The sequence below is a fragment of the Pongo pygmaeus genome, chromosome 4 (assembly GCF_028885625.2).
Source record: "Pongo pygmaeus isolate AG05252 chromosome 4, NHGRI_mPonPyg2-v2.0_pri, whole genome shotgun sequence".
Lineage (NCBI taxonomy): Eukaryota > Metazoa > Chordata > Mammalia > Primates > Hominidae > Pongo > Pongo pygmaeus.
In genome coordinates, this window is record NC_072377.2 from 147,571,749 (window position 1) to 147,586,610 (window position 14,862).

General features: G+C 40.6%; 1 protein-coding gene and 1 long non-coding RNA gene across 11 annotated transcripts in view; one reads left to right on the forward strand and one right to left on the reverse strand.

Annotated features, from left to right (window-relative positions):
• ARHGAP26 (Rho GTPase activating protein 26) overlaps window positions 1–14,862 on the forward strand; it is a 454,090-nt gene that overhangs the window by 281,235 nt on the left and 157,993 nt on the right. For all 10 annotated transcript variants that reach the window (XM_054487310.2, XM_063665239.1, XM_054487312.2 and 7 more), the window contains exons 15-17: window positions 3,211–3,298; window positions 4,800–4,858; window positions 6,404–6,509. In XM_054487310.2, coding sequence (XP_054343285.1) covers window positions 3,211–3,298; window positions 4,800–4,858; window positions 6,404–6,509 — 253 coding nt within the window. The remainder of the gene's footprint in view (window positions 1–3,210; window positions 3,299–4,799; window positions 4,859–6,403; window positions 6,510–14,862) is intronic.
• LOC134739609 (uncharacterized) overlaps window positions 10,276–14,862 on the reverse strand; it is a 33,055-nt gene continuing 28,468 nt past the window's right edge. The window contains exon 2 of the long non-coding RNA XR_010126444.1: window positions 10,276–14,171. This is a non-coding gene — a long non-coding RNA (uncharacterized LOC134739609). The remainder of the gene's footprint in view (window positions 14,172–14,862) is intronic.

Below are 14,862 nucleotides of genomic sequence, written 5' to 3' on the forward strand. Positions count from 1 at the left end.
ACACAGTGATAGACTAGATGGCCCTTGGGACTGATCCAAGTGTGACATTTCTAAGACATTCTCCCCTTATAACCACTGCTTCCAGTCTGTGTCTTCTGATTTTCTGAATTCATGTGATAGTAGGTTCAAGAGGAAATAACATTCATTCTGCTTTCCCCACATGATGCCTTTTGTACACCGGATTGCTCCTCTAGTTTAGATCTGTTTTGCTGAGCAGCAGTGGTCAAGGGACATGGTGGAGAGAAATGTACTGAGTTCTAAAGAAGAGTGTAAATGACGTGTCTGCGGCATATTCAGATGCCATCAGGAAGTTTCTGCAAGTGAGGGTAGCATCAGGAGGGAGGTGTGGAAATCAGCAGCACTTTCTGAAAATGGTGTAGCTTGGGAGGCTGTATTCAACTTAGTTTGGATTTTAAATGAATTAAAATGGATGTGCTCAAGTTATGAGCCTTGCCTCATCAGTGCTATAAAAAGCCCTTTAGCCGGGCTGTAATTTGACTCTCCTCTCTAATGTTACGCAATATTCCTATGGTTACAGAGCCCGAATAAGTGGAAGCTAATCATTAGTTTGCTAAATGTGGTTCATGGAACAGTTCAGAACTCCCAGACTTGCCAACTGCTGCTTGTTCAGTTTCATGTTCACTCTTCTTGGGTAGAAGTTGGTTTCTTCTTTAGAAAAATGTACAGTAACATTTGTCTCACATCCAGAAACCATGCAGGATGGCAGCTCTCCATGTGTCTTAGGATGGGGAGGGAAAGAGGTCATGCAAAGCAGAGGTTTTTGATACATACTCTTCTGCAGGAAAAAGCCATTCATGGAGTGCAAGATGACAAAGACACGAATTAAAGTGGCAGACATTTTGGATACTGGCAAAATCACATTTTGTGAACTTTTCAGAAATTTGCTGTGATAGAACTCTGTAGAATTTACTGTTCTGTGGCCCCAGAAATAAAATTATGCTCTTGGGCCAGGCGCAGTGGCTCATGCCTGTAATCCCAGCACTTTGGGAGGCCGAGGCAGGCGGATCACGAGATCAGGAGTTCAAGACCAGCCTGGCCAATATGGTGAAACCCCATCTCTACTAAAAATACAAAAATTAGCCGGGCATGGTGGCGCATGCCTGTAATCCCAGTTACTTGGGAGGCTGAGGCAGGAGAATCGCTTGAACCCAGGAGGTGGAGGTTGCAGTGAGTCAAGACCGTGCCACTGCACTCCAGCCTGGTGACAGAGTGAGACTTTCTGAAAAAAAAAAGAAAAAAAAATTATGCTCTTTAGGTTCTTCCTTGTTTGTTTCATGTGACAAGAAAGACTTCATTTTATTGCTCGGGATCACCTGCAAACATCATACAGGTACTGTGCCTTTGAGAGCTACATGTTTCTGAGCTGGGGGCCCTTTCCTCTCTCATAACCCAGTATGTGTCAGGGGAACACACGGAGAGCAGTAGATACCAGCTGGATTTGTGCCCCTACCTGGTGATGATAGGCTAAATCCTGAAGCCATTCATGAGTATTTGGTCTCTTTCTATTTGGATGAAAGTGGTTTCTTTCCCAGGAAATAGAAAATGTCTTCTGCCCACCTGTGACTTAATTTTTTCCAGCTGAAAGGCTGTTGGCCCTGCAGGAGGAACAGCTTTCTTCATTGATGTCCCAGAATTATTCTTGGAGACTGTTCAGAAAGATGCAGTCTGGTGGCTGCCTCCCTTTACCTGGTGCATCATTTAGATCTCTTTGCATTGTAAAAAGACGGAAAACCTGACCTCACCTGGCTTAAGGGGAAAAAGGAATTTACTGGCTCACGTGATAAGAAGGAGAGGCAAATACAAGGGTTCAGGATACACCATTTCTGCTTATCTCATCTCTGGGTTGTCGGACTTTCAGGCTCTGTGTGGTGGCTCCTGGCAGTTACATAACCTCCTAGTGCAAGCCCAGCAAACAGCAAATATCTGTTCCTGACTCCTGGAGAGTTACTCTGGGCAGGCTTAGGTCTTGGGCCATCCCTCATCCAGGCATTGAGTCCAGAGAGTTGATGTACTTTTGGCCAGTCTGTCTTGAATCTCATTCTCCACCCCTGGAAAAAGTAAGAAAAGGGTTGCTCTCCTACTCAAAATGAGGTGCTATGCAGAAAAAAAAAGGACTGGGAGTTGGTGGCACAGAACTAGTCTTTAGCCAGTATGAGGGAGCTGGATTCTCCCTCCTGTGCACTGAAAAAGACTCTGTGACCCTCCCACCAGTACATGTATGACCTGGCCTGCCTCACCAGGGACAGGATGGGGATCTGTGAAGCGATTACACTCCCCAACCTCTGCCTCTTCTTCTCACCTCCTTGTGTGCTACTCAGGAGGATTATAAGAATTATCTCTCCTGTTCTTTTATCATACATGCTTGTTTAAAATATACTGATTTGTTTAAAAGTCCATGCAAGAAGAGACAAATTGTCAGAGCTGATATAGTTATGGTGGTTCTCATTGCACACTTGAGCTTAAAGCAATTTTTTAAAAAATACAAAAGTAATGGAATAAAATCATACCACAGTCCACCACTTTAACCCAACCACTAATTTAGAGTATTTCCTTTCAGCCTTGTTCACATAAAAAGTTCACAGAAAAAGTTTCTCACAAACATGTCTTTTTTTTTTTTTTTTTATTTGACATTATATAATGCGGGCATTTTCCATGTTGCTTTACAGTCATCGTTGTCATATAAATCGGCGAGGTAATATTCCATCAGGTAGACAGACGGTAATTCACTTAATCATTCTTCTATCGTTGGACATTTAGATTGTCTCCTTTTTTGTTGTTTTTTCTGCTTTTACAAAGAAAAGTGTGTGCTGAACATTTCTGGGGTCTGTAACTTTTCTCATGCCTTATCTTATTTTCTGAGGATAGACTGTGAGAAATGAGATTACTGGTTCAAAGGGTGTAAACATTTTTAAGACTTTGATACATGTTACCAAATTGCTTCTCAAAACTCTTGCATTTGTCTCTCCTGCTGCCAGCAGGATAGGAGAGGATCAGTTTCACTGCATTCTTGCCAGCAAGAGATAATGGAATTTTTAGACATTTTCCTAATTTAATAGGTAAAAAAAATACTTGTCGTTTTTGTTTTACTTTGCATTTCTCTAGTTACTAGCAAGATTGGATGCCTTTATGTGTGCTTATTTATTAGTTCCATTTTATGCTGTGCTTTATGTAGTCTTTTCTTCATTTTAGACCCCAAGACTGCTTCTGAGACAGAAACAGATATCTGTGCTGAATGGGAGATAAAGACCATCACTAGTGCTCTGAAGACCTACCTAAGGTAGGGACTTTCCATTTGCAAGGCAGAGTGCCAGCTAGTTATCGTGCAATCAGGAAGAAAGCAGTTTTATTTTCAGACTCCGGAGAGCTGTCGGGTGGGTGTTTGAGATGTGGAAACAGCTTCTGTGTGGGTGCGTTTAGCTCAGCTGGTCAAACCAATTGTAAATCATCCATAGTTGATGGGTTGCCTTTGTGCAATGACACCATGAGTGATTTAGGAAACTTTGTTCTATATGAGAAGTATTGTGATAATTAGCCTTGAACAGAACCTAAAATGGGGTCTTCCCCGAAGTCCCTGAATAATCTGTTAAGAACACAAGGAATCATGAATCATATTCTGTTAAGAATGCATGATTACATACCTCATGTATTTTGATAGTTTCATACTTTACACAGAGTACATTGCTGACAATGGTTCTTAAAAATGAGAACTTAATGGAACTCCTTTTTGACTCCTTCCCTTACACTGGACAATATTATTTCCCTGGAGAGACTATTTTCCTTGTATCATTTATGTATGATATTACTGTACCCTCTCTATGCCTCCTTTCATTATTAAAGGTTGGGCTATTTACCAGCTGCCTGCATCTTAGTTTCGTGAATAGACCAAAATATTTATGCTGGACTTGAAGGACAGGAATACCATAGTTCTTACAAAAAAAGGTGGGAGCTAGTCTTCAAAAGAGAGGGGAATGGTCATCAGAAATAGCATAAGTCTTTGTGTGGATTTTTTGAAGGTGCAACTGGCTGGAAAGCAAAGGAAGGAGGCCACAGAAAAGGAATTGCTAATGTAGATTTTATTGGCTATTGGGTAATTAGAGGCAAGAGTAAGATATAATGTAAGTGTTAACTAAAACTAGGAGTCGAATTAAGGGACCCAATGAGAATAAAATCTGAGTCAAGAATAATGTATAGTCCTATTGAGAAGTTTCTTATTTGAACTATCAGAAAAAAACCCTCAAGTTTATGGTTAAACATACTCATACCCCAGCAGGTAAAATTTGTTTATATCATACCTAATGTTAGGGGTTCTAGCATTCTGGAGCAATACTCCATAGTGAATTCACCACCAAAACACCTACAAAAATCTTTTATAGTGTTTCTAGATTAATTGATTCTAAAAACAAGCCGCTGGGAAGATCAAGAATTGCAAATATGTAGTTAGCTGCCTGTTTCTCAGACACATCTTAAAATGCTGTTGTTGATAGATGAGTCACTGACTGAAAAGGAAATCTCTTAGTTTGTGTTAGACTCTTGCATTAGCACTGTTTTAGTGTTGACAATGAAACATAGTTGTATCTATTCCTTTAAGAAAGAGAGAGAATAAAAATTTTGGGTGAAATCTCAGAACCCTTGCAATAGGGAAACTACATTGTTATTGTTTCCCTGTGATCTTTGTCTTCGAGAAATGTAATACAGTTTGTCAGTCTCTAGGCTGCTATTTAGAGAGAATATGATTATTCTTATTATTAAGCTGACTAGCCTATCTCCTTTTCCTCCAGAATGCTTCCAGGACCACTCATGATGTACCAGTTTCAAAGAAGTTTCATCAAAGCAGCAAGTAAGTCTTTTTTGTCTCAGTTTTAAGGGGAAGAGAATAGATTTTTTTATTTCAAAGAAGAGTCAGTATCCCAAAATAAATATTACCTAACCCTTCACATTCAGCACGTAAACTGGCCACATAACATACTCATGAGATTCTAACATGGAATAAAAATGAAACAAATAGGGATTGCTAAGGGCCTTTCTACCACATTGAATTTACAGCAGAAGGGAGAAACTTCAGAAGTCTTTTTTTTTTTTGAGGGGAGGAGGATGTTGGAGGGATAGAGAAAAACAAGTTTGCCTTTCTAGTTTTGATTATTGGAGTTCTAACTTCTTAGGTTTTTTCCAGCCTTTGAGTAGCATTTTGCAGAATGAATCAGACATTGCACATTACCTAAATTGAGCATTGGAAATGTTTCCCTGAATATGACACCATTTATATAACTTCACAGTCCTCTTTTCCATTATGTCTTCCATTTACAGCTTCTGATCATTCTTCAACTATATCATCCAGGTTCCTGGTGTCATATTACTGGTATTAAAATACATAGGGATTAGGTGCAAGCTACTCTAAGTATACTGGAATCTCTGGCTACATGGGTCAGGCCTCTTGTAAAGGGGCAGAAAGATTCTCTATCAGATTTAAATCCGGCATGAATCTTCACAGTATTATTATGTCGATAACTTGTGCCTCTCCTGGGTTCCTTTCAGCCTTTAGAATTTATTTACTCTGGTAGCTACTACTGGCCTAATTTAGTAGTACCTAATGTTCTGGTGTCCTTATCTACTCATAGTTGTCCCCTTAAAACAGGAAGGAGAAAGCCAGGAGTGAAGGTGGTGTTTCTGTCATTTCTTTCTAGAGAAATTACAAACCCATAGCAACCATTCTCTACTTAAACCTCACATCAGTTCTATAAATAGGTGTGATGAGTACCATCAATCTATTTGCCAGAGTAACAAAGCCACTTACCTTGGTTCAACCAAGAGAACGTGACAAGCCATGATTTAGGTTACAAGTTGGCAGAAAGACTTGAATATTTTATCTGCCATTTCTTTCTTTCTAGCAGGCTGGTTGTCATATGTGACTTGAGGATACTGGACATTTCCTTTGATATCTTTGATGCTGTCTCGAGGTGTTATTTTGATATTTGAAACCCTTGCAATGTTGTTCATGTAAGACTTGTTTATCACTTTACAAGTGCATAAAGTTCCTTACTTCCTTGAAATGAAGTCTTCCCTCTAGGGAGCCAGCTACTCCTGAGTTTGTTCTCAGGAGCAGCTCTGGGTGTGCAGTTGACTGGCTCCATTTCATCACGTCATCATCTTGGCTTGGATTTTTTGATGACAATTTTTTTTGGCAACCCTGTTCCAGAAAGCACCATTAAAAGGACTTCCAGATCTAGTCATGCTGGCCACGCAGTATGCACACAAGACAGGATTGTAAATCTTTGAGAAATACCTGGGCTGTTAGTGCTCATCCTTTGGTTTCCCTTGATTTTTCAACCTTAAAGTTGTTTAGCTGTGACACTGATAAAATATTACCTCCCTCCTTCCTTTGCAGAACTGGAGAACCAAGAGTCTCGGGTCTCTGAAATCCACAGCCTTGTTCATCGGCTCCCAGAGAAAAATCGGCAGATGTTACAGCTGCTCATGAACCACTTGGCAAAGTAGGTTTAAGACCAATTACTAGCCTTTTTCTTACCCCTGAAAGTTCTTATCTTAGCAGTGAAGCTGGTCTCAGTTCTGCTTTTGTTTCTCTCTCCCACTATTGCATCAGGTATGCTGGAGGCTTAGGAAAGAAATGTGTGAAATGTTCATTGCAGTGGAGAACAGTAGCAAATGCCAGATGGCCTTCCCAGAGGATGCTGGGGAAGTGCTCATGCAACCAGGCCACCAAGCAGAGTTTTCAGGGGGATTTTACCTATGGTGATCAAGGGCAAATTGGAGTGTGTTGTCCATGATACCAGGTCACCACACAGAATTTTGTGGGATTATATGTTCTTATGCTCATCAAGAACAAAAAAAAATATGTTGTGGGTTTACAGAATTTGGGTTTTCAGTAAAGAGGACTGGATTCTAGAGCTGACTCTGTTATTAACCTGCTGCTTAACCAGCCCTGAACAAACTGCTGAACTTTCTATTCCTTAGTTTCCCCATCTGTCTAATATGGATAATAGACTCCCCTTTTTCTACAAGGATCATTGATTATTGAAGTTACATGCATTAAAGCCTTTGAAGAAGTATAAGGAATAAAGGAATTATTTTTGGCAAATACTCACTTGTCATCTGAGATAATCAAAGCATTCAGTAGGGACCTGATTTTCTTGGAATGGTTTTGAATATTTGTGTATTTACTGTTCCTTGACCCTTTTACAAATGGCATTGCTGACTTCCCATGCTGCATTCGTCACTACTTGTGTGTGTGTTCTAACCTTCCGTTGACTTTGATGGTATGTTCTTGATTGCAGACTGGAGCACAAGAAAAGAATGAGAGCATAACAGTTAACCTAAATTATTAAACCCTACATTCTATTGAACTGATGTGTTATAAATTTGGCCCTTATAATCCATACTTTGCTATGCCATTAGGGTATTTCTTGGGGATAAGTTGATATTCTTCTGAGGGAGATCGTAATGGTTAGTTTTCATCTTTCTGTCAGGCACTTGATATTGCCTTTGGGAAAAAGAGTGATATATCATGAAGATTTCCACCATTTCCTCATTTCCATCAAGAAGCCAAGAGTGTCTGGTGTGTTATTGGGAAGCAATTCGGCAAAGCCACGGTTGCTCCGTTATTGACCAACTTTTTTTCTTGGCTTGCCATATCAGAGCTGCTTGTTCAGGAGTACTTAGGAAGAATAGCAGATAACATGCAAGTTTACAGGAGAATGCCCTAAAGGTGTCAAAGGATCCCGATGAAGCATGTTTAAAATAATGGGAACTGGGCTTTAAAAAGTAACTCCAGATGCTCTGAGATGACAGTTTAGTACCGGTTCCACACAACCTAGAGTCAGGCATTTGTTAAGCAGAGAAGCTGGTTTAGATCTTAGTTGCAAAACTGCACACTTGAAGGACAAACACCAAGACATAGGAGGTTCCAGGTGCACCCTCCAGCCTAGTATGTGTGGGGATGCTTATGACTGCTTCATGGCCATCAGGTCTGAAAGAGGCCTTCAGGCCTGCAGAGAGCAACTGGAGAAGGGTTAGGAACCATCTGAAAGCCATGGGCCTTTTCAAGCTGTGCAATTGGAAGGAGAGCTTAATTGAACTGAGAGAGACCGAAAGTGAAGGGTGACCCAGCAGAGCCAGTGCTGCGTTTTTCCTACTTCTAAATTTCCTTTAGAATTGTTAGGATTCTTTAAAGAAGAAGAAAAAAGGATTTAAAAAACAAAACCAAACCCTTAAGGTAGATCTTGAACAGTTGAACTTGTTCATCTCCTGGTTGGATGACTCACTTTCTCCTCCTTTTCCCACCCTTTCCCCCTCCAGTCCCATTACATTCAGTCCATCCTTGTTACTAACCTAAGAGTTGTAAACTGGAATTTGCAAATCACAGTTGTGACCTTGACACTTTTTTGTTTTTTTGGCCTTCTAACCAATTTAAGGCAATTTTATTTTTGGAGTTGTTTACTTCATAGCATTTCTTGAGCATTGTCTTATCTGTGAAACTTGAGAATGATTTTCTGTGGTTTTATGGCATGTTTTGATCATTTAATTATCAAGAAATCTACCTGTAGACAAGCTCTCATGCTGTATGTAATGTGAGTTGGTTAGAGCTAGTGTTAGACTATAGCAGACTCAAATTCTTAGCGTGCTGTGTTCTTGGTCTCCTGAACCTCTATATTTAAAATGTCCCTGTGGAGAAGGATATGAATGAGCAGGGTTGAATCCAGTAAAGAGTATTTATTTAGGTCTGAAAAAATTCTTTGGCATCCAGAGGAGTTCTAAGATTCCACTTAAACTTTATATTCTCATTTACAGCACTGTCCTTATTTTAAAATCAAGCAGTAAGGGAAAGTTAACTTGGGACAAGAAGTTTGTCTAATTCCAGTTTTCTCAGGTTTAGACTTACCCTAGGCTATGCCTGAGCTATTGTTCCTCTGGGCTACTTACTTAATGGTCAGCTTCCTTCCTAAGTTTTGGTTTCAGGGCTGATTCCGCTGGAAAACTGGTGTTTACTTCTCTTATTACTTACTGTTTGCCTTGTGCATCTCGGAATTCTGGTTCAAAGGCAAGCATTTTGTATTGTATATTTTTTAAAGTACTCTTTTGAAACATTTTCCAAAACTGATTTCCCTTAGCCACAGAGGGAGATTTAAGACATTTTATATTTAATCCCAGCTAAAAATTCATTCAGAGGGAAAAAAAAGTATTAGGTGGGGGGAAGGATAAAAACTCCAAACCTCTAAAGCAAATGATTACCAGGGTACATCCAAATCATAGAGATGTTGGATTTGTTTCAGACCTCAGAAGGAACATAAAAATTATAGGCGACCATGCACATATTTTTGTAGTTTCAGCTTAAATCTACTATGATAATTAGATGTTTTCTGTTTGGATCTTGGAATCTAGTATACAGTCTGGAGTCATGTGCCTCCAAGCATGGTTAGAATAACCTGGGGCGCTTGTTTACATTGACATTTCTGGGCTCTGTGGGTCTACTCAGTGAGGCTCTCTGCCTGGGAATCTGCATTTCTGATTTATTTCGCAGGTGATTATTATGTGAACAGTGATCTAAGAACCACTGGCCCAGAGAATGGGCCATATGCAAGGATTTTCTAGGAGAGAGAAAAATGGTATTGAGAGGAATATGGATTGGGATGTAGGCGAATATTAGAATTAGAAAGAAGAAGCTCAAAGCAGTGAGTTCAAAAGGGAGATTTTATTGTCGTGATTAAATTAGCTTTTAAAAATCCAGTTTTGACTTTCCAAGTCTTTGCAGTTTGACTTTGCGTTGAGTTTTCAACAAATGTTTTTGTTTTAAAATCATGCAAAAGGCATTTTTACTTAAGAAAAGAATTATTCCCAGCTAGTTGTGGATCCTTGTGCCAATTTTTCTACCTCTTTGAGCCTCAGTTTTCTTTCTCTTCCAATTGTATAATTCTGTTATTTTTATCAGATGGAGCAGGACACGAGAAAAGTATCCCACTCTTATAATCATAAGAGGAAATAAGAGCAGATGAGTAATAAAGACTAATTTCATGGTAATTTCCTAATGTTTACATATTATGACTCCAAGTATGTTCGATATCCCCACACATACCATTCGTAGTGGCTCATTGTAGATTTATTACGGTGTATGCAGTGAGGAAGGATTTCAAAGAACTCTTCATACATCAGGAGTAGATATTAAAAATACCTTTTCACAGCTGGTTTTCCCAAAATACTTATTCAGAAATAAACCTTAGTCTCTTTCCTTTTTTGGAGCAACTGTTCCTTTGTTGCAGGGGCGTTGGAGAGGCAGAGCACTGTCTTGCTTCCCCAGAGAGATAGGGTATCCTTTAGGATGCTTTGAGCTGCAAGAAACAGAAAATCCAATTGAAAATGGCTTAAACAATAAGGAGATCTGTTGTGTCATGACACAGAATCTGTCCTGAGAGTTGGTTAGTTTCTCAGCTCATGAAGGTCTCAGGTTATTTCCATGTTCCTGCGCAGCCAGCGTCTTCTGTTGGCTAGCTCCTCGCAGAGTCCCAGCATACTGCATTGTGTCCTTGCATGTTAGTGCTTGTCCAGAAGCAGAAAAGGCATTATTTCTTCTCTGAGTCCCTTTTTAAGGGCTAGGATGATACTTGTCCCAGACATCCTCCAGCACACTTTATGTCACATCTCACTGGTCCAAAGCAGTCATTGGGGACCACCATGATTATTTTCCACCCAACAGGATTTATTTGAGCCACTTGTGGGGAGATTGGATATTAGAATAAAGGCAGAGCTTTGACAGAATAAAGACAGCCCACGGTGTCTACAGCAAGTAGTCTTGGTAAATCACATTCAACAGAGAGTATTAAGTCTATTGCATGGTGTGCTAACACAATCAAGATATATAGGACAAAAAAGACCAATTTTGGGAGGAGAGATGAGTACATCTGCAGTGTGGGCACATAGGCACTAAATTACAAGATTTTAACTGGTGGGAGGTAAGAGAGGGTAATGAAGAGGGCAAAACTGACTTTACTCCATTGCCTCTTGCTGATTCCCTATGTGTTCTTTTCATTACCCAATTGTCTAATGTTTATTTTGATCATCTGTTATATGTTGTGACTTTCCAAAATGGACAAAATTCTGTAGATCACTGGGATTATAAAGGAGTATTGTGGGGAAAATGCTTGGCATACAAGTGAGACCTTATCAAAATATGTAGACTCTGTTGGCAGAAGTTATCAAGGATTGAGCATGTTGTAGCTTGGGTTTTTTTTGTTTTTTTGGTTCCTGTGACTTGAGTCTGAGTACTTCCAGGCATCCCTGCAAATCAAAAAGGATGTATTCATATTTCTTTAATGATCTAGAAACAATGAATTGGGTTCATGTACAAATGCTTGTCGTTATAAAAAAAAGTCTTGCCAGGCATTGGCACCAAGGAGGATGAGACCTAGTGGTTCAGTAGCATTCCTTGAAGTTCTTAAGAAGGGTTCAAAATAAAAGGAAGTGAACATTAAGACTTAACATAAGCACATTTTAGATACTCTAATATTCCTTCTTTCTCCATCCCAAGTCTAGAAGATAAGATTTAACTTACCAATGAGCTGTTAAACATGAGAAGAGCTAGTTATTCATTTGCTGTCAAGACTAGTCCAAATAAAATAGCCGTAGAATTTTACAAAACACATTTAAAGAAAACAGTATTTTGTGATGATGGCTTGGATGGAAAGCTCCTGTGAGTTTCTCTGGCTACCTTCCCTCAGCCGTACACCCTGGCTCCGGAACCTTTGTTCTCTCTAGTAACCACTGAATGCTGCAGTGCTGCCAGTGCAGGATTGCTTGGCCGCTGGGCCACTGGTGGTATGGCCTGATACCCCCATGCAGCCACATTGACCCCATTCTCCAGTCACATCGGGCTTTTCCCTCACTGACTCCCACCAGGAGTTCTAGTGATTTTAACCCTTTTCTATCTCTTGAATCTGTCTACTTTTCTCTGTCTCCATCAGTACTCCTGTAGTCCAAGCTGCCATTGTGTCTTTCCCACACTGCTTGCGAAGGCCTCCTCCCTGTTGCTCTGGCTGGTGGAGCTCTGGCTCTTCTCCAGTCCGCAGAGTGCATGTTGTGCTTCCAGGGAACTTTGAAAACTGCAAATCTCAGCATGTGATTCCCCTGCTTAAAAAAACTTCAAAGGCAGCTTCCCCATTGCTCTTAAGATAAAACCCTGGAAATGGCCTCCAAAGCCCTGTCTGGACCAGACATTTCTGGAATTTGCAGTTTCATCTTGTGTCTGTTTCTCATGATCACCATCCTGTCCCTACTGCATGGCACACAATAGACACTCAAGAATATTTGTTGAGCAAACGCATGAAGAGTCTCTTGACCACTTCTCAGATACCCACCTCCCTGCTCCATCTTTTTACCTTTTGCAATTCATTTTCTCCTGTCTGGAATGGCCCCTCCCCAGCCTCTGCCTGCCAAAGGCTACCTCATTCTTCTAGCTTCAGCTCAAATGTCACTGCCAACAAGAATCCTTCCTGCCACAAGTGCCCTCTTGCTTTCCTGAGCTCCCACAGCCTTTGCTTGTTCCTCTCTTTTAGCATGTATCACATTCCACCTGGTGGAACAATTTGCCCAGGTATGTATCTCTCCCTCCTGTGACATCTTAAGCTCTCAGGGGATGGGCAGTCTGTCTCCCTTGTCTTTGTTTCTTACCTAGAAGTTACAAACGAAACCCAGGGCCAGAGCAGCCCACACATGTGTTTGGTGGTGGTGGTGTCCTACACATTACTGTTTTGAAACTTTGAACAGGTTTCCAACATCTTTAAAGGGGGCGATTTTACTTGAAAAATTCGTATCTCACCACTGACAATTGGCTGGAGCTGAGTAGCAGCCACACCCTATCCCCCAGGGTGTGCCTTCTCCAGTTCGCCTTAGTTCCTAACAGTCCCTGTTGTCTCTTGCTCCCGGCCTACTTCTTTCAGGTCTCCTACCTGCCTGGCCGTGTTGTAGGCATTTGGGTTTTCAATCCTTGCCTACCTATTGGCTTATGCCAAAAGAGGAGCTCGATATTTGGTGAATCACATAAATGAGCAAGCAGAAATGGGCTAAGGGAGTTACTTCCTTGACTGGCTCTTTTTTTTTTTTTCTCCTGAAAGATTTATTATTTCTGATAGATGGGAGGTCCATGAAAGAAGTGAGTGATACCGCTTCCTGGCCTATTTATGGGTATGGGGCAGGAAGAAGAGTGCATTTTTTTTTTTAAGACTAAGAATGGGATTCTCAAAGGACCTTCTCCAGCTATTTTTGGCAGAGCCAAAGGAAAATCTATTTAAAGGGACAGTGCACAGAGCACAACGACATATTTTAAAGCAAATAGACAACTTAGCACTTTAAATTAATGGAAATGGAAAGGAAGAAATCAGAGCTCAACATTATTTAGCCTCACCTCCAGACCTTTGCTTACTTTCAACACAAGAATTTGTCTGTTCTGTGGCTTTGTAGCCTTTAGAGATAGGAGAAAGAAAGATATCAGTTCAGTTTAAATTGTTTGCCTTAAAAAACCCAACAAAATTTCTGAATTCAAGGAACTAAATCTTTCACATGTAACGCCCATTCTGAAAGGGGAAATGCTTGACTTCAAGCTGTTAATGTTCAGCAGTCTTAGAGCTCCTTTGATTTGGGTCTCTTGTTTGTTTTGAGTTGTTCCACTTATGTTTGCATTTATTTTCTCAATAAATTTCCTGTTTTCTGATTCATCTCTTCCTTTTCTGAGTCCACGGAATCCCCTCCCAAATTAAGGGAGGAGTGGGAGGAAGACACTCTGTTTTTCTTACTTGGTGCCGCCTTTAATTTCGGGAGTATTATAAAAGTGAGAGAGTATCAGCAAACATGAACATGACTCAGTTTCTTCCTTGCTAATCCTTAACAGAGCTTAGATTTCTTATACATTGGCCTTGGGAGCGTGTTCTTCATGAAATGCCTCTCTTTTTGGCTGAGTGGTGGTGGATAAATTGATTCGCTCACACTGTTTTGGGCACTGGAGTCCTCTCTTGCTGCATCCTCTTTGAATTGCATCATGAGTGTTATCTGCGATACTTATGTTCTCACATTGACTGGTTACTCACCAGCTCTTCAGAACAATTGTGGCTGAAACGTGGCAGCTGGCAGACTTCTACGTATATGAAGTTAATCTGTAGGGCATAAGAGCACAGTGGTTAAGAGAGAACATTCTGTAGCCAAACTGCCTGATTTTGATCTCATCTCTTATGTAACCTTGCATGTGAATTATTTCTCTCTGCCTGAGTTTCCTAATCTGAAAAAGATGATAATAATTGTATCAGAAAGTTTTAACTTAGCACATCAGGTTTTTTTGGCTTCTCCTGTTTGTATTACAGCCACCACTGAGATGACCACTTTTGTGTGGGCTCCGCCGCCCTTCCTGCAAGTGCAGCCTGGTAGCCTGAAGCCTCATGCCTGCGTTTCTTACCTCCCACCCTAGGGAGACATGACACAAAATGGCATTCACACATGGATACACTGGGACAAGGGGAAGTTAAAAAACTCTGAGGGGAAAACCTTTGGCCAGTGGGAGAAGGGGGCTGAGTATCTCAGAAGCAATTGTTCAACAGCCTCTTTGAAGATGGTCTCAAGAGATTGAGCAATTGTGTTAGTGCTTGAACCAGATGGGGTCTAGCTTCTCTTCTCCGCCTCATTCTCCTAAGAATCCCCTGGTAAAGTAGTGTCAGGTAAGCCTTTATGTACAGTCATGCGCCACATAACAACGTGTCTATCAACGGTGAACCACATATATGACAGTGGTCCCTTAAGATTATATCATGTTTTTACTCTATAATTTCTATGTTTAGCTATGTTTAGATGCAC